The sequence below is a fragment of the Phocoena phocoena genome, chromosome 6, assembly GCF_963924675.1.
Source record: "Phocoena phocoena chromosome 6, mPhoPho1.1, whole genome shotgun sequence".
NCBI lineage: Eukaryota > Metazoa > Chordata > Mammalia > Artiodactyla > Phocoenidae > Phocoena > Phocoena phocoena.
The window spans coordinates 95,743,293-95,762,180 of NC_089224.1; the positions used below are offsets into that span (position 1 = coordinate 95,743,293).

Below are 18,888 nucleotides of genomic sequence, written 5' to 3' on the forward strand. Positions count from 1 at the left end.
GTGCCACACACACAGTAGCCTCCTTGCTACAGCTGGGAATGACCCCTTCAGACAGGCAGGTCCACAAGAAAGACCCCTGCTCATGTGAGGATCCAGCAGTTCCCCCACAGAGTTGCCCCAACAACTGGTGAGTCATGTCCCTCTGTAAGAGTCATCAATACATTCATCTTTCCAGTATCAGGAACAAGTGTGTCTCTAGTCATAATAAGTGAATGTGTTTCCTCTGCTCTGTCACTGGCAGCTTGGCTAGTGATGACATTCCCTTTTCACTTTGGCTGCCAGGAAGCTCAAAGCCATATGACAAATTTAATCATAGCAAGTATCTTGGCTTAGATTTCTGAAACACTTATCTCCCTTCTTGTTCACCAAGTTTCACAGGCTTTTATGGTTTGGTTTGTGGTGGTAGTAAGAAGGCAGAGTCTGAATTAAGAGGGGTGCAGACAACTGGCAGCCAGAAGGCTTGACTCGCTCTGCATGACTTTGGGTATGGCCTTCCCTCTCTGAAGCCCACTTTCCTCACCTGTAAATGGAAGAAAACAATCCCTGACGCGTCTGCCAAGAGGTCAAGTGAGCAATGTGTGTGAAAGTGCTCTGTAAACAGTCCACTGCCTCACCTGTGTGATGGTCTCAGGAGGTCTGTCTTTGGAGAGACCAGACCTGATATAAGAATGAGAAAATAACAATGAATCATGAATAGGAACAGTGCCACCCTACTAAGGTTGCCTACAGTGTACCATGATGGCTCAACCGATCTTCATAGAGGGTCTACGTCATTAGGGTTGTCAACCCCATTGGCCCCAGGGGAAGCCTGAGGCCCACGGGGGTGTAGAAGAATCCCGGTCTCCTTTGGATAGGATTGCTCATCCAGCCACACGGCCTCTCCTGGGGGTGGGGGGATGCAGTGGGGTGGGGTGGGTGGGAAGAGGCCCGGAGGATGGGCCCAGGATGTTGATCTCTTCTCCCGCCTCCAGCGATGTTTGCTCTCCTCAGATTATTAACCAGAGCAAACAGAGAGAGCAAACTCTGCCAAAGCCCACCTGGACTTTGAGCTGCTTTTTAAAAATTAACCCCGGGCCCAAGGATGGAAGGCCGGCAGTGATCCGGGGTGCTGACCCCTCTTCTTCTGGCCATCGGGGTGGAAGGATCGAGGCTCTGGGGCCCCTGTCCTCCTAGGGGACCCAGGGGTCCAAGTGTCCACTGGAATTGGCCAGGTCCCAGAACCATTTCAAGGGGAGGGCGAGGTCCTGCCTGTGCAAGAGGCCTCTGAGCCTCAGAGGCGCCCAGTGTGCAGGAAGGAATAGAGGCCTGTTTCAGGTGAACACTCTGGGGCTCAGAGAAGGAATGGGACTTGTTCAAGGTCACCCAGCTTGGGGCCGAGCTGGGGGCCAAATAAGCCTGACTCTTTCTGCCATCATTTATTCATTCAACCACTCATTCATTCACCAAACATGCACTCCATGCTTGGTGCTGAGGACAGGATGGAAAGCATGACAGACTCCCCAGTTCTCCCTGCCAGGATGGGGGCCAGGGGAGTGAGAAGAAGGTAATAAGACAGGATGGTCCCTGCAGTGACGGGGGAAGCAGCAGAGGCCAGGGGAGAGACTTTGACCTGAGTAGTAGAAATTAGCCAGGCAAAAGCACATGCGTGGGGCAAGGGTGGGGTTGGAGGAGAGGGTGTTCCAGACAGAGGGAACAGCAACTGCGAAGGCTTAGTGGAGGAAGATGCAGAGAGAAGTGTATTTGGAATGCAAAAACAAGCAAACAAGCAAAACCATAGGTCTGCAGCTTGGGAAACAGAGGCACGTGGGGAGAGCCAGGCTGGGGAGGTGGCTGAGGTCCAGCAGGGAGGACTCTGACACCAGGTCAAGGGGCTTGCTTGTTATCTGGAGTATGTGGGGAGCCCTAGAGAGTTTTCAGAAGTGCTTTCAGGGCTTCCCTGGTGGCACAGTTGTTGAGAGTCCGCCTGCCGATGCAGGGGACACGGGTTCGTGCCCCGGTCCGGGAAGATCCCACATGCCGCGGAGCGGCTGGGCCCATGAGCCATGGCCGCTGAGCCTGTGCGTCCAGAGCCTGTGCTCTGCAACGGGAGAGGCCACAACAGTGAGAGGCCCGTGTACCGCAAAAAAAAAAAAAAAAAACAGAAGTGCTTTCAGATTTTAAAATCGGCTGAGGTGAGAGAGGAAGCAGTGCAGGTGGGAGGCCCAGGAAAGCAACTCTCTAGGAGCCTCGCCAGGAAGAAGGAAGGGGCCGGGACACTGGGACCCAGCAACTGGACAAGCAGGGACATCAAAGACATGGGGTGGACGTGGTCAAGGTTGGGGCCTTCCTCTGCTCGTGGTGGAAGGGGGTGGCAGGGAGACCTCGCCTCCTCACGAGGAGGCATCCAGCTGCGGGCCTTGCCCCAGTGCCTGACCCTGCCCAGTACCCTCAGACTCAGAGCCACAGCCCCATCCCTTCATGGGGAAGCTGGCGGCGGCAGCAACCAGGACGCCATGACAGTGATGGGGAAGGGGTGTTTCTCACTGCCCAGCTCTGTCTAGGCTTTGTTCCTCACTCCCCACCCCTGTCCCAAAGAGCCAGGCCACCCAGAGACTTGAGTTCCGGTCCTCGTGACTTGCTGGGTGACTGTGGGGCAGTCCTATGCCTCCCTGGCCTCATCTTCCTCATCTGGGCCTCCAAATGAAGGTAAAATTACTCACGTGACAGGGCTGAAGTAAGCACTGGAGGAGGGACATTTGTGAAAGTGCTCCCCAGTGTACATGCCGGAGGCATCGATGTCGTCACAGGCACTTAGCACAGCGCGTGGCACCAGGTAAGGGCTCCATACACAGCAGAAATTACACGCAAGAAGGTGTGGGCATCCCGTGTCCACTAGAGGGCAGCAGAGAAGTTCTAGAAAGACCACTGGGTTTGTCCCCATTCCTCCGTACAGGCAGGAGGCAGAGGCCTAGAGCAAAGGCCCACGGAAGTGGTAGAACCAGGGCTAGAACCCAGCCTTCCTTGCCCCAAGCCTGCTGGGCTTTACACCCCCCTGGTGAGTGTAAAACACTCAGCTTCTGCCTTGCCTATCCCCAGAGCTGGATGCTTAGATGGGGCCCTTTGAAGAATAGTTCGCTGCCCAGTGAATTCAGTTCTCCTGATGAACCAGAATTGGGAGTCGCTGCTAGAGACAGCAAGGGCGGTGATAACCTGAAAAACCACTTGATTAAGTTCGTACTGTGCGTCAGGCCCCATGCTGAGCACTCTACTAGCATGGCTTACTGAATCTTCCCGTTAGGGTTCAATCATTTTACTACAATGCTAGTCCTACTTTGCAGATAGGGAAACTGAGGCTGAGACATCAGGTGACCTAGTGTCAATGGTCACCCGGCCAGTGAGTAGTGATCCAAACCCAGATCTGTCTCCCTGACACCCAGGTCACTCTGCTGGCCTCCCAGCCCCTTGTCCCCCGATAAACAGTGGGCCCTTGGCTGTGTTCTTTCAGACACCTGGAGCAGAGGGGTGGGTGTCTCCCTTCACTGGACCCCTCACCGCAGGAGTGAGCCTGGTTCTCCCTTCCCCGGCCAAGAGCGTGCTCTGTCTCTGCCATGAGGCCTGACCCTTCCCTTCTTCCCAGCAATGTGCTGGGCACTTAGGTGCTCGAAAACCACAGACTAATTGACTGACTGACTGACTGAGAACTGTGGGTGGAAATGTAGGTCAGACCCCCAAAAAGGCCCACCTAACTAGAAGACAGCTGAGGGAGACTGGGAGATTGAAATCACCATGGCCAAATCCCTGAATCACAATCGATGAATGAGCAAATGAACGAGTGACCGGGATACGCATTGGCACAACTTAAAAGGCAAAGATACCTGTTCCCTTGCATCGCCGATTTTGAATTAGTCTGTGTATCATGGCTGGGAGGATCCCCAAGGCTTTGTCCAGCAGTGTGATGGTTGAGCAGCTGAAGTTTGCACCCAGATAGTCCCGGGTTCCAGTCATGGCTGCCACCCCTTCCTGCCTGTTTGGTATTAATTGACTCCAACTTTCTCAACCTGAGTCTTCCCCTGTTAAATGGAGTTAATGAGAGCTCACAGGGGTGTAGAAGAATTAAATGATGAGCAACACGTCACGTTCTTGCTGCTTGCAGAGAGCTCAGCAAATAAGAAATGATAGCCCAGGGTGGAGGGTGCCCTTAGATGTTGTCAATTTAGACTCCTGATTGTGGAAGCGGGTGGCTTAGCCTGCAGAAGCAGCCCAGAAAGTGAGACACTTTGGAGCTCAGTGTTCTTGAGATCCAGCTGCCCCTGGAACAGAGCTTGTGGCCCAGAGCCTGGCTCCCTTTGTACCCCAGAAGAAAGGGCTCCCAAAGGAATAAATTTCCAAAGGCCTGTCTGCATTCAGGAAGAGGACACAGGCGTTTTCCTACTCTTTGCAGACTGGTCTTATCTGTCCTGCATTAAAGCAAGACCTCAGGAGGCCTGCCCGACTCCTGGCTGACCGAGTTGACATCACCCAATATCCTTGGAGGGACTAAAACAGCTCTTTTCTGAAATCACAAGGCAAGCCAGACTCCTTGGAAGGTCCCACTGGCCTTTCTTCAATGAAGACAAATGAATCTCTCCCAGTCAGCTTCCCTGGAAGGGCAGTGGGAACACGTCCCTGGATTTTCCACTGGGTGACCCAGTCCTGGATGGCCACTCGCTCCCTGGAAGAATCCATATTAGAAGGCGCACCTTGCAGGAAGGAGTCAGCAGAGCTGGATGTCAAGTTCATGAGTCTGTATAACCAGAGTCCAGATATTGATGCAATTCCTCTCCTGGAAAACAGGACTGGTAGAACGTTTGTGCTGAAAGCATTCATTAGTAATAAAAATAGTAATAACAAGCAGTATGTGTTTAGCACTGACCACATGCCAGGCTCTGTCCTAAACAGTCTACATAGTTTCACTCTTTTAATCCTCGTACCATTCCCCATGAGCACATTAACTTCTCGTCGTGTAAACCAATCGTATCCCCACTTTACAGGGGAGGACTGAGATTCGGAGAGGTTAACTACCTTGCCCAGGCTCCCACAGCCATAAGTTGGGCAGACAGGCTGAGAGGATGGGTTTGACAAGGTTCTATAGCCTGGAGACCACCCAGAGCCCTGTGCACCACATAAAAGCGGGACTTCGGGGGTCCATTTCTAATTCTCTTGTTTCTGGCTAGGTTGCACAGAATCCTCCTTCATTGGGTAGTCTGTGAATAATTATTTTATCTTCGGAGGTGGTGAAGTTTCTTACATGGGGAGAAATAGCTTGAGAAGTCCATTCCTCTGCCTCACTAAAGACCTCTGTATGGTCTGGCTTTGCTGGGTTGTGCTGGGATTTGATGGAGACTAACTCCTCCAAGGAGGCTGCTCTATTCTGCTCAGTGGTTCCTGGTTGGATAAAAACTGCTCCTCTATTTTCCCTTCCTCTGTGGTCCTACTGTGTGGCACTTGGCACGATGGTTGAAATCATCTATTCAAGACCCAGACCACCTTATAACAAAACCAACTTTTGCCACTTACTAGCTGTGTGACCTTGGGAGAATTCTGAGCCTCTTCTTGTCTCGGTTTCCTCACCGTAACGTGAGGATAACAGTAGTACCTACTTCACGGAGCTGTTATGGGAAATGAATGCATTACTACATGGCCAGTGCTGGAAGGATGCTTGGCACCAGATACATTTGTTGATTGTTATTATTTATTCCATCGCATAGCGACTGTCACTTTGATCGTTCTTTTCCCCCACTTGGCTAGAAGCTCTTTGAGAACAGAGCAGTGGCTCAGGCTCAGGCCAGTGTCCTCATGCCTAGTAGACCAGGCCTGACCTTCATGTGCGATGAATGAGAGATAGTGTGATCAGAGCCAGGGGCTGAAGGAAGGTTCGTGAGGAAGACACCTATGGCCAACTATTAAAGATCTTTCTTTGTTGGCCAGCAAGTACAGATGTCAGCGATGGCCAGGGGACCTGTAGGTCTGTTGCAGAGCAGGCTTAGAACCCAGATCTCCTGACGCCAGTCCTGGTCTCCAACCACAGCACCAACTTGTTTACAAGTTCCAGTAGCTGCTGCTCCTTGTTTCATAGCAAGACCGCCCCCACCTGCCCAACCCCACTCTGCCACGTTTGTTTGCTTAAAATAAAGGAAGACAAGTCTTTGGAAGGTCAACAAGGAGATGGCAATGGAAAACATAAGAGGACACAAAATAGCCCTCAAAGGGGCTGAAATCAACCCGTTGAGTACAAAACTGAATAACTATGAATTGGGGCAAATGTGTCATTAGACAAAGGGAGGAAAGACCTTGAGTGAGAGAAAGCAGGATGCGAGAGAAGGCTGAAGCAGAGAGAGGGATGTGGGTAAGATGTTCTGGGCAGTTGCACCTTTGGTTGGAATAAACTCTTACGTTCTCTCCACTTCTCGGGGTTCATCTTGGGGTTGGTCATCGAGATGAGACCTTATAGCCTCTTAAACACAAGCACCCACAGGAGTGCTTTTCCTGAAGCTTCTCTTGTCCTACCGTAATGCTTTCAGCCATGCTCCCCATTCTGCACTGGCTAAGAGTTGGAGTCCCCAAGGATCTGGAGAACTCAACCAGGCCTCCAGACATCTAGGTTGATCTCTAGACTTGTCAGCATTCTGGAAACTAATGATGGCCTTCCAAGCACTGGTGAACATCCTCACCCCCAGCCAGAGATTCCGGAGAATCCCTCCCAACTTCCACGCAAACTTTTACAATTTCAGAGAACTCTTCTAGAGATTTGGAATTCTGGGAAATTCCTTCAGTGCTTCAGGACTTCCAAGAGCTGCCCCCAACTCTAATGTACCAGAGATCCTCTTCGAAGTTTGACAGTCCTGGAGAACTACTACCCTATTTCATGGGGCCGGAGAACTTCCTCCAATTCCGGCATTCTGCAGAAAGCTTTCCTGTGGAATCTACTGTTCTCAGTAAAAACCACAGGATTTGAAGAGTCTTGATACATTACTGGGGTCCGATGGAATTCCTCCAGGGTTAGGGATTCTGGACAAGCTGCAGTTCTTGAGTAAGGATGCTGATTGGGAGATGGACGCATGGTTCATGTGATGGGGGTAGTGGGGACTAATCGCCTCGAGTCCCGAATCTATCTCTGGGAAAGTAAGTAGGGATTTTGCTGAGCTGGACCCAGGAAACCGGAAAATCGTGGGTGGCTCCAGCGGGAGAAGGAATCGTCCAGACAAGAATGAACCGGCAACAGCCAAGGTCCCCCTGGGTGTTCCCTGTCCATTCTTCCCAAGGCAGCCAAGGAAAGCTTTCACGCTCAGTGCCAGGGGCCTTCCCTGCCTGAGACTAGAGACCTCCCAGCAAGCAGGGCCACGTTAGAGTGAGAAAAGGGCTCTGGGGAACGGAGGAGCCCGGGCTCAAACCCGCAGAGCCACACAATCTGATGTGGCATGAAAAGCACCTAGAGTAGAAAAAAATGGCTTTACGGCATTAGTCTGGCTTGCCCTCCTTCTACCCTTCAGGTCTCTGCAAAAATGTCACCTGCGTGAGACCTTCCCTAACCCCCCTATATAGAACTGCACCCGCCCTGACAGATGGACCTCCCTGCTCTGTTTTGCTCCATGGCACTTATCACTATCTGACTTCCCATGTGTTTTGCCCAATTTCTTGTTTCTTGTCTGTGTTGAGGGTAAGGCTTCCTATGCTTTGTTCAGTGCTGGCCCAAAGTTGTTTCTCAATTAAATATTTGTTGAGCAAATTGTTTCGGAACCCAGATTGTCAATTCTGTCAAATTGTCGCGTCGACTAAAAGCTGCTTTTGGCTAAATTACCCGCAACAGGCGAAGCCTCGTGCTAAAATCTTTCCAAATGTCAGTGGATTTAATCCTCATGACTGTCCCATGAGGGGCTACTATTCGTGTATCTATTCTGCAAATGAGGTGACTCGGGCCAGCGCAGTTAAGTCACCTGCCCAGGATCACCCATGGTAAGTGATGATGTTGAGACTTGAACTTGTGTTGTTCCGTCTATGGACCGAACCCGCCCACCCTGCCTGGCCCGGTGCCTGTGGTGTCTGGCTGTCACCCCACCACCCTGGGTTCTGCCTCCATGGACTCCAGCCTTCTACAAACACCTCTATTCACAGTCACAGGTCTTGCCTTTCAATCCGTGGCCACTGGGGGCTCCAGCCAGGGACGACCCTGACACACCCAGCTTCAGGGCCCAGCTCTGCAGAGAGAGGCTCAGGAGTCAGGGCCCTGGGAGTGGGGAAGCCTCCGAGAGCCCCAGGTCACACTGCACGCTCAAGTGTGGCCTGGAGACACCTTGCTTTTATCTTTGGGTCCTTACTTACTTCCCCCGGGAAAATAGGGCATAATTAGGGAACATTCCCTGGGCTAGTTTCCACAGCGGTGGGTAAAAGAGTGTTGGGTCTTTTCTTGCTTGGTCTGGCGCTGGGGAGTGGGGTGGGGGCAGTCGGAGTTGATTTTCTCAGGCCAGGCCTGTGGGCAGGTCCAAGCACTGTTCCAGACGATGGATGCAACCCCTCCCCAGGCGCATCCCCAGGCGCCCTGATTCTCCCCAGGGGCTCCCTGGCTTGTCCTCCGGCCTCCGCCTGCCCCTTCCCCAGTGCTCCCCAAGCCCGTAGTGAGGGGTCCCCACCTGGGGTCTTGCCTGAGCCCAGTGCCCAGCGCCCAGGTCTCAGGGGATACCCAGCCTGAGGCTGGCTCAGGTACCGCTGGTTGGGGCATCTCACCTCTCCCTGCACTGATCATTTCATTGGTCTTCCACCTCCAGCTCATCCTTACCAGTTAGTCCAACTGCCACAGTGGCCAGTGTGACCTAAATGCAGACCTAAGCTGGTGATTCCTTAAGACTCTTCTGTGGTTCCCTGCCATCCTCGGGACAAACCCCAACTCCCGATGTGGCAGACAAGGCCATGCACTTCGTGGTCCAGGCAACCTTTGGAACTCTGAGCCTTTACCTCTGCAGCCCCTCCACCTGCCCTGGGCCAAATGCTGTTTACCCTCTGAAACTTAATCATGGCTCTCTTTGGCAAACCTTCCCTGACAATTTCTGATTGGGTGACCCTCTGTGCCTCCACTGCCCTGGGATTCCCCCATCGAAGCACACGTGTGAGGTTGTAAGTGTCTGTCTGTCTGTCTCCCACCAGACTGTGAGCTCCCCAGGCAAAGCCAGCTTGTCCCTTGTCTGTCTTCTTTGCCACCTTGATTTACAGTTGTTGCCAGTGGTGTCTGCTGAATGAATGAGTGAATGTATGAACAAACAAAGGAATGAGCCACGTGGGTCTCAGTTTCCCTAACTATAAAATGTGAGAGTTAGGTTAGCCTCGTGGCTCTTTCTGCATCGAGGTCCTCCCACGCGCACCCCCAGTTTCTCATGTCACATCTGGAGTTACCCCTGATTGTAGACCCACTGCATCCTATTGGGCACTGTGCTGGGAACCATGATATTCATAACCTCCTTGACCCTCATTTAGAGATCAACAGGACAGGAAGCCATGTCTAATGGACTGAAAACCAGAAAGTGGTCCAGGGAGGATGCAGGGCTTGGCCAGGGTCTCAGAGCCGATCTGCGGCATCAGATTTCAGGCTTCATGATCCCTCCAGCACCAGGACACATGCAGCTGGGACAGAGAGTGTGAGCCCCTCGGTCCACCACCTGCCCCAGCTCAAGGCCAAATCAGTTTCCCCCAGGCCTCCTCCATGGAGATGCTCACCATTCAATTTCCCCGTGCCTGCCCAGGGGCGTAGAGTAGCTGCTCAATGAAAACTTGTATAATACGTGAAAGGAAATGGGAACCTGAAATATTCCTCATCAGAGGGCAAGGGGACACATACCTCTGCCAGGAGTCCTTGCCTCCTCTTCCTCAGAACCCCCCAACCCCCCAGTCTCTCTGGGATTCCCTCAAGGGCAAGTCAGAGGACAGGACCAACCAAACTTAGAGGGGATGCCTCTCTTTATTCATTTATTTCACCACTGCTACCTGGTTTCTCCTGAATCCGGTCTCATTTCTCCTGGTCTAGGCTGGCACCCTCCCTTTGCTTCCCCAGACTGCCCCATCAGCCCCCACCCCCATGCCTCAGGAACTGCCTTCCGCCCCGTCCAGCTGCAAACTGGAGCAGCAGCTGCTATAACCCATTTAACAGATGGGGAGACTGAGGCCCAGGAGTGCAGAGCACAGCTCTAGGTCACACGGTGGTCTCCTGGGTTCGCACTTTGCCCTCAGCAGGAAGGGGGGACCCGGCTGGGGCTTCCAGTGCCTTCACTGGGGGGCGGCTGGCTCCGGCCACGTCGAAGGGGCTTCAAGTGCCTTCAGTGGGGGGCGGCTGGCTCCGGCCACGTCCAAGGGAGCTGCCGATTTGGTCTTTGAGGGCCTCCAGTCTCCGGGCCAGGTTTGGAACTGCAGCCCCACCTGAGGGACACAGTGAGACTTGAGGCCAGCACTCCCTTGGACCCTGCCTCACCCAGGCCCATCAGGGTCCCAACATCCTCTGGGGAAGCCTCAGGTGGTACCCACTCCCCTCCCCCTGCCATGTACCCCATGGGCTCCAGCATACATCTGGGAGTGCAGGTGGCCCTAGGAAGAGAATTCTAAGTTCCAGAAATAGAAAGATCTTAGAACTCTCACCTCTTAATATGCCCCCCAGTTCAGAAATGGGAGGACTAAGGTTTGGAGAAGGTGGGTTCTGGCCCAAGATCACAGAAAACACTGGCGGCCCTTCCCCTGCTCCTTTCTTCACCTCTAAGCACTGGCGATGTGTTCAGGGGCCCCATGGGCAGGGGAGGTGCAGAGGGTACCACTTCCTCCTTGGTCAGCATTTCTGCCAGGACCTGGGTCTGAATCCAGTCGCTGTGACTCCTGGGCCAGGGTGGGTTGGGTGGTGGGAAGCGAGCCTTCACGTTCCTGGGCCTCCTCCCCCACCCCCACCCCCCAGTGCCCCAGAGCTGGACCCACCTCTCTCTTGAACACTTGGCAGAGCCAGGGCTACATGGGGGCACCCAGGGTGGGGGACGGGCAGACAGGGGAATGTCAGCTGGGGCCTTAGAGCCAAACACCTGCAGGCAAGACCAGAGCCCACACTGGGTGACCTCAGCCCTGCTTCTGTGCCCCACTTCCCTGGCGCCGAGCATGACACCACCATCCCTGCCGTACCTGCCCCGTGGGGCACTAAGAATGTCAGGTGGGCATAAAGGGGTGGGGTCATGGTCACTTTTTCTGTGGGCAGTGCGTGGCCCTTGTGATGTCCTCTCTGGAGACAAGGAACTCCATGAGGGCAGGAACCATGTCAGGTCTGTGAATCCTCAGTGCCCAGAACAGGGGCTGCCACGAAGCAAGGAGCTTAAGGAGGGTTATTGAATGAGGAAGTGAACACTCATTCACTAAGTAAATGCATCCATTAACTCATTCATTAAGTAAATGCATAAATGAGTAAAACGTTAAGTGAATGAATGAGTACGCAAACAGCAGAGCGTGTTCCGAGAGAAGGTAGGATGGGGAGAAGGGGCAGGAGAGGTAAGTAGCTATTTTGAACCCTGGGCAGAGAGAACCCAAAGCCAGCCACTCCCCACTATGACCCAACCCGGCACATCAGAGTCCCCAGAGTTCTGAAGCCTTCCAAACTGCAGACTCCCTAGATCCAGGTCTCCAACTTGCCAGCCTTCCCTCCCCGCACCTCGGCCTTTCCTACCTGGGGCAGGTGGAGCTCCCTCCGTGGGCAGGCCCAGTGGGCCAGTGGTGCTTGGCACAGGGGGCAGAGGTGGCAGCAGGGGCAGGGGCAGAGAGGCGGCAGGGCCTGCAAGAGGCTGAGTCAGGGGCTCTGTGACATTCCTGCTCCTCCCCTATCCGGGTTGGGCAGAGACTCACGTGGCAGGGGGGAGGTGGCACCATCACACAGGGACACGGTGGGGCTGGGCCAGGGCCCGGCTGGTGAAGGTAGCAGGCAGAGAGGAGGCGCCTGGAAAGAACAGTGGGGTCTGTCTGTCTGTAGTCCTCAATGCTACCAGCAGGCTGGCACCAAAGTCCTGCTTTTAACAAACACTCATGGATTGCTTACTATATGCAGGCACTGCTCTCAATGCTTTACATATGAACTTATTCAATCCGATCTTTAAAACAACCCTGGAGGACCTCCCTGGTGGCGCAGGGGTTAAGAATCCACCTGCCAATGCAGGGGACACGGGTTCGATCCCTAGTCCGGGAAGATCCCACATGCCGTGGAGCAACTAAGCCCGTGAGTCACACGACTAAGCCTGTGCTCTAGAGCCCGCGAGCCGCAACTACTGAGCCCACGTGCTACAACTACTGAAGCCCGTGTGCCTAAAGCCCGTGCTCCGCAACAAGAGAAGCCACTGCGGTGAGAAGCCCACGCACGGCAACAAAGAGTAGCCCCCGCTCAACACAACCAGGGAAAAACCGCACGCAGCCACAAAGACCCAACGCAGCCCAAAATAAATAAATAAATAAATTTATAGGGCTTCCCTGGTGGCGCAGTGGTTGAGAGTCCACCTGCCGATGCAGGGGACACGGGTTCGTGCCCCGAAAAGAAAAATTTATAAAAAACCCCCCAAAAACCCTGGAAGGCAAGTACTATATCATTCCCATTCTACAGAAGAGGAAACCCAGGCAGTGAGAGGCTAAATGACTCACCCAAGGCCACACAGCTGGTGGCAGAGCTGGAATCAGAAGCCAGGGGGTCTGGATCCGGAGATCAGACCTAGCCGTTTCACTGAGCCACCCCTTTCCCACCTGCCCTCCATCCAAAGGCTTGTCCCCGGCCGCGCTCACCTCTCCAGCTCGTGGACCTGCTGAGCTAGGATGCGCTGCTCATCTTGGGCCAGGTCCCGGCTGCTCTGCAGCTGCCTCTTCTCCTTCCTAGGAAATGCAGGCCCCGGGACCGTGACGGGAGGCAGGGCTGGCGGGGGCATCAGTCAGCCTCTCCTCACTGCAGCACCGTAGGAGTCCCAGGAGGCAGGTGGGGACAGAAGGGGAGCCAGGGACCAGGGAAAGGAGGAAGGCCAGCAGTGAGGGGCGGGGCACGGGGGGCGGGCAGGGCCCTACCTGAGCCTCTCGTTCTCCAGCATGAACTCCTGCAGCATCCCGTAGAGGTTCCGCTGAGCCCAGGACACCCGGGCCCCAATGAGTCCAGAGGCTGCAGAGAAGAGGGAGGTAGCTGGAGCCCCAGGAGCCCCAGACCCTATCCTCATCTCGCTCCACCCCCAGGGAGCTCATACCTTTGGGGTCCATTTGGCCCAGTTGGGACCGCAGGCGATGGTTCTCCTCCTGGAGCTGCAATAGCTCAGTCTCCAAATGCTGGGGTGGCTTTGCCACAGGGGACTGCAGAGAAACAGACCCAGAGTTACTGCTGTGGTTGTAAACATTCACGCTGCGCAAGGGCTCCGGGGTTGCAGAGTGAGTGGAGCTTAAAATGCAGCCCATGCTCCACTTGTCAGCCTTGAATCCTGGCCCAAGGCTGCATCCACTTGGAGGGGGCACCTTGTCCCAACAGCATTAAAGTGCCATGTGGCCTCGGCTGCATGCCTGGAGGGCCCGCTCTAAGCTACACCCCACTCCCTGTCCAACCCCAAACTCAGCTCTGTTCAAACCTTGGCCCAGATTCTGACCCCAAATAAGACCCCACGTCAGACTCCAACTTCACTCAGACTTATCATGATACCAGCTCGGATGTCGGTCAGACCCTGAATCATGTTCCTGATCAGACTCCCACCGTAGACCCTCCATAACCCTGACTGTGACCCGCCCCCGCCCCCCCCAACCATAACCCCATCATCAAGATTCCGACCCTAATCCCAACCTGACTCAGTCCCAGACTTCAGCGTGACACCAACTCAGTCCCCAGCTATTGCCTGATCCCCCACCCTCTGCCCTGCCCAGCCCTCTGCCTGTGTCTCTCTCCGCTCACCTTGGGGGCCTGGGGCCGAGTGGTGATCCGCTGAGCTCGGCTTGCATATCGTAGGGTGCTGAGGGTCTCGGGAAGGCACTGGGCTGAGGGGGACACGCAGGCCACCTGGGGAGGACTGCCCCTGAGTGCTCCTCTCTGGGAGCCCTCCCTCAGGACCCAGCCCTCCCTGCCAGTCCCCCTTAGGTACCATGAGGGTCACCCCACGCCCCCCCAGCGAGTCCGCCAGCAGCTTGGTGAGCTTGCTGTCCCGGAAGGGGATGTGGTTCTGCTTCCGCTGTGGGTCCAGCAGCAGGGAGATGCAGTGACCTGGGTGGGGAAGGCAAGGTTACCCTTCATGTCCAAGGCCACCCAGCTGGTACTCTGCAGAGCCAGGATCTCCACCCAGGCTTGTAGGTCTCTAAGATATCTCTTTCCACGTGATCTCATTACCCGTTCAGATTGGCTTCTGCCACCAGACTGGGCTCCATCCCTGATCCCCAGGGCCCACCGAAGGGCCTGGCACTTGGCAGGGGCTCAGGAAATGTCTGACAAATAAATCAAATGAAGAGGCATTCCCTATGCGTCTCCCCATGCATGCACAGAGGAAGGCCAAGGCCCCAGCTGTTAAGGACCTCAAGGCCCAATGACCTGGGGGATGGGGAGGAGGGAAGACATGTTAGCGCCCTTCCCCTCACTGGGCCTCAGTCTTCCCAAATGCAACGAGGGACAGGTTGAATGTCTGAGGGCTCACACCCTGCACTTGAGTGTTTCTACCTCCTCAGTTAGAATGTAACTGTATCCTCAGTATTTATAGATCTATAAACAAGTTCTAAGAGGGAAAAAGCATGAGACAACAGCAAGCCGAGGCCGGAGGGAGGCCTGTGGCTTCTGAATCACAGCTCTTTAACCCTCCTCCATGCCCTACAACTCCTCTGGTTTCCCTCACTGCGGACAGCTATGGGGAAGGCACAGAGGAGGGATTCAGGAAGTCAGTCCAGCTGGCCCCAGATCTCACCCAGGGCTAGCAGGCTGCGGTTGATGCTGTTGGCCTCAATCATCAGCTCCCCACGGGATCCTGTGGCCGTCACCTTCTCGCTGCCAGCCAGGTCTACAAAGCACAGCTTCCCCCCGGCAGGGGGCTCCCCGGTATCCACAGGAGGCATCTGCTGGGGTTGGGGGAGCAGGGCTTGATGGGGACGTGGGAGGGGCTGTCCCCATCAAAGCCACAAGGCCAAGGGTTTTCACCATTACCTCCGGTGTACGCCCAAGTTGTTTTATACATCCAGAGGCAGACCCTTGCTGGGTGGCCCTGGGCCAGCTCTTTCCCCCAAGCTGGGGCACTCACAGTTTGGTGGCTGATGTATAGTGTGAGCAGGGCATGGCTTCGGCTGGAGGCCTGGTTCATGGTGTGAGCTGAGCTCCTTCTACGGCTAAGACCTAGAGGGGAAAAACGTATGGAGCTGGACGTGGTAGGAAGAGCAAGTGGTCACCAAAAAAGAAAAAGGAGAAAAGGCATCCTGGTAGAGGGCCCAACCAGTGCAAAGGCACAGAGGCAGGAGAGTAGAGCACAGATAGGTGAAAGGGGGCTGGAGAGAACTGAGTGGAAGAATGGCAGTCTGATTCACATTTTATCAACATCTCTCCCACTGCTGTGTGGACGGAGAGAAACTCAGACAAAGAGATCAGCTGGGAGGCACGGCACAATGCTTGGCCCGAGCCCAGAGTCTCAGTGTCCCAGATGCCAGCCACAGTAGGTGCTCAATAAAAATCTGATGAATGGATGAATGAGAGTGGAACTGAAGGGCCTTTAGGCTAGGCTAGGAGGTATGGCCTTTACTCTCAGGGCACTGGAAAGGTCTGGAAGGGAAGCAGGGTGTGGTTTGCTACATGGAGAAGCATGGACTGAAAGGAGGAGACCCTTCCAGGGCGGAAAAATGAGGCCTGACTGAGGCAGAAGCCCAGGGCTGGAGAGGAGGGTGGGAAGAGTCTGGAAGGCAAAATCAGCAGGCCTGGAGGGTAGGGGTGGGGGACATTCTTGGGCTGTATCTGAATTGTTGGTTTGCTGGCTCTTTTCTCCCCCAAGGGTCATCTCTGAACCCACAGTTCCAGGCTGGGGCTCCGAGGGCACTCAGTGAACAAGTGAAACATGGGCATCTCTCGTACCCCAAAGCTCCCCTGAAATAGCACGCACCCATTTGCAGAAGTTCCATCAGGGCCCCCAGACTCCCAAACTCCACCACCCGCAGATGCTCCACGTAGAAGCCCCGCGTCTTGTTCCAGCGAACAGGGAGGGGCCGGGGAGCCCCTAAGCTCAGCAAGTCTCGGACCTGAGAGAGGAGGGTGGAGGGTGAGGGAGGGGCCTGAGTTCTTGCTTCATCCACCCCGAGACCTCATGGTCGACAGTCCCCCATCTATTCTGCCCCTTGACCCAGCCTCCTTGGAAAGAAATGCCTCCTTTTCCTTGTGGGCTGTCTTTCTAGCCTTCTCAGTCTCCCACCTGCTCATTGTAGATCTCCAGATAGGAGGCATGGAGAGTGACAGGGGCACCGAGGTGCTGCACGCGGTCCAACAGCCAGGCGAAGGTCCTCTGCGTGATGCCGGCCAGGCTGGGGGGTACGGGCACGCCCTCCCCCTGGGGGAAGAAACAGCTGAGCCTGGGGCTGGCTCACCACCACCACCGCAGTTATAATTACCCTTTGTAGAGCACTGTGCCCAATTCCCATACAACATCACGTTTAATTCTCAGTCAGTACTATCACTTCCATTTTACAGATGAAGAAACTGAGAGCTAGTAAATAAAGGGGACACAATTTGAACCCAGGTGCTCTACACTGGCCAAGTCCCTTCACCTCCCTGATCCTCAGTTTCCGCAAATAAATGGGGCCGGGCCTCATCGTCCACGTCCCTTCCCTCTGGGAGTCTGCGCTGCCTGCGGCTCCCCAGGGCTTCTCGCCCACCGACCCCTGACCCCTGCGGGCTCCGAATGCGATCGGCCCACCTGGGGAGGAGGTCCGGTCAGGGTGTAGGTCTTCCCAGAGCCGGTCTGGCCGAAGGTGAAGACGGTGCAGGAGAAGCTGCGGACCGCAGGGGTGTGGCTGTACCCAGGGAGGGGCGGGGGGCGGGGGGCGGGGCCGTGTGGGGGCGGGGCGTCACCAGACCTCACTCACCCGCGCAGCGCCAGGTCGCCCAGGCGCCGCACGCCGCAGGCCCGGAACACGTCTTCTTGCGTGCGCGCCCCGTCCAGCACTGCGCCGAAGCGGAACGCCACGTCGGGGCCCCCGCCCGGGGGGCTCACCTGGGAGAGGGGGCCGTGGAGAAGGGGGCGGGGCACTCTGGGGAGGGCGGGGCTCACCTGGGGGAGTGCGGGGCCTGGGGGAAATTGGCCTGGAGGGACCTGGCGTCTTCCCGGTAGGTGTTTTTTGGGGAGTGCGGGGGAGGTCCTCACCTGCAGAGTCCGGGTCCCTGAGCAGTGCAGCACGCTCTGCTCCCCTCGACGCAGCTCCGCCGCGCTCATGGGACGCACCCTGTGGTCCGAAGAGGTGGATGGTCCATCCTGAAATCTCCGTCAGTGCCTTCCTCGCTTGGACCCCTCCTAGCCAACCTATACCCACCTGAGCACCACCTGGATGGGCGTTTCTGGCCCCTCTGGTCCCTGCTCCAGGTTCCGCGCGGGGTCCCTGTGGCAGCAACGCGAGTTAACCATCCCTGCGCCAGCGGCTCCTTGAACCTCCCTAAATCTGTACTTACCCGTCGGGGGACCCGCGTTCCTCCATGTTCTGCTTTGCACACGGGTTAGCTCCGCCCGAGTCTCGTTCTTTTCCCTCCCCAGTACCCTCCCCCTTCACCACACTGGGACTGGCTATACACACCTTACAACCTCCACCCGCATCCCCCCCTTCCCAGGCAGCCATCCATCCGGAAAGGCTGGGCCTACCCAGGGCTAGCTAGTTAAAGATTTACCCACCGCCACCTCTGTGGTGGAGAGAGTCTGTAGCTAGGGGACTCTGGAGTCTGAGGATCACTTGCCCTTGGCCAGTCCCATCAGGAGGGACCACCCAGACCAGCCTCCTCTGTGCACAGATGGGGAAACTGAGACCGGGATGGGAAGGACTCAGCCAAGGCCACACAGCAAGTCTGGGCAGAGCATGGACCAGGCTCTTCCTACTTTCTCCGCCTACTCCTCCAGTTTTGTAATCTTCCTCCCCACCTTACCCCTCCCCAGCAGTTCCAGCTTGCTCTAGCTCAGAGCCCCGGGAGGGGAAAGGGGTCTAGAGGGGTGGGAGGGGCCCAGGTCTCAGTTCCAGGAAGATGTGGCTGGACTGAATTCCTTGAGCTGAGCTGACAACAGGCTCTGAAGCATCTGGTTAAACTTTGGGCCACCTGCCTCTCCAATGCCAGAGCTGATCCAAGGCCAGGGAGGTTGTTTAACTCTCTCCTGGCCTGACTGATGAGAGCAGCAGAGATGTCTGTGAATATGCTGGGCCGGGGCAATCACCCATTCAGTGCCGTTCTTCATGCAGGGCACCGGGTGGAGGAATCACATGCAGATCCTGCCCCTTCCAAGCTCGTAGTCGTGCTACGGAGACAGGTAAGTGCAATCTGATGTGCAGGGGTTTGGAGGAGGGGGTGGGATTCAGAGGCCTGTAGGAGCAGGGAGGTGAGAATGGTGGGTGAGGGTGTTCCAGGCAGAGGGAGCATATCCTGCGGGAAGGCCAGGATGGGGTGGGGAGATGTGTGCGGCATTGAGAGCTGGTTTGAGGCTGGACTCAGCTCACGAAAGGCACATCAAAGAATCTGGGTGCATTCCTCGGAGAATCAGGAAGCCCATGAAGGGTTACCAACAGGGAAGTGACACCATCAGTAGGTATTGATTGTTATAATTATTGCCATTCTGGCTATCTCTGCATATTTCTGTAAATTCCTCTTCCTTCAAAGAAACATTAGAATGAAAGCTCTAATAATCACCCCCTCTTGATGAAACA

The 18,888-nt window shown here is 55.4% G+C and overlaps 1 protein-coding gene across 1 annotated transcript; it reads right to left on the reverse strand.

Moving 5' to 3' along the window:
* Positions 1-10,309: 10,309 nt before the first annotated feature.
* On the reverse strand, positions 10,310-17,679 carry KIF12 (kinesin family member 12). The gene is made up of 19 exons (XM_065879941.1): positions 17,654-17,679; positions 17,518-17,583; positions 17,352-17,430; positions 17,074-17,201; positions 16,905-16,980; positions 16,404-16,538; positions 16,098-16,233; positions 15,246-15,343; positions 14,922-15,072; positions 14,115-14,233; positions 13,928-14,032; positions 13,239-13,341; positions 13,066-13,156; positions 12,793-12,879; positions 11,872-11,962; positions 11,696-11,800; positions 10,963-11,063; positions 10,748-10,866; positions 10,310-10,419 (listed from the first exon to the last, which is right to left on the reverse strand). Exons 1-19 carry the CDS (start codon positions 17,677-17,679, stop codon positions 10,310-10,312), a joined length of 1,926 nt encoding a protein of 641 aa, XP_065736013.1.
* Positions 17,680-18,888: the final 1,209 nt, after the last annotated feature.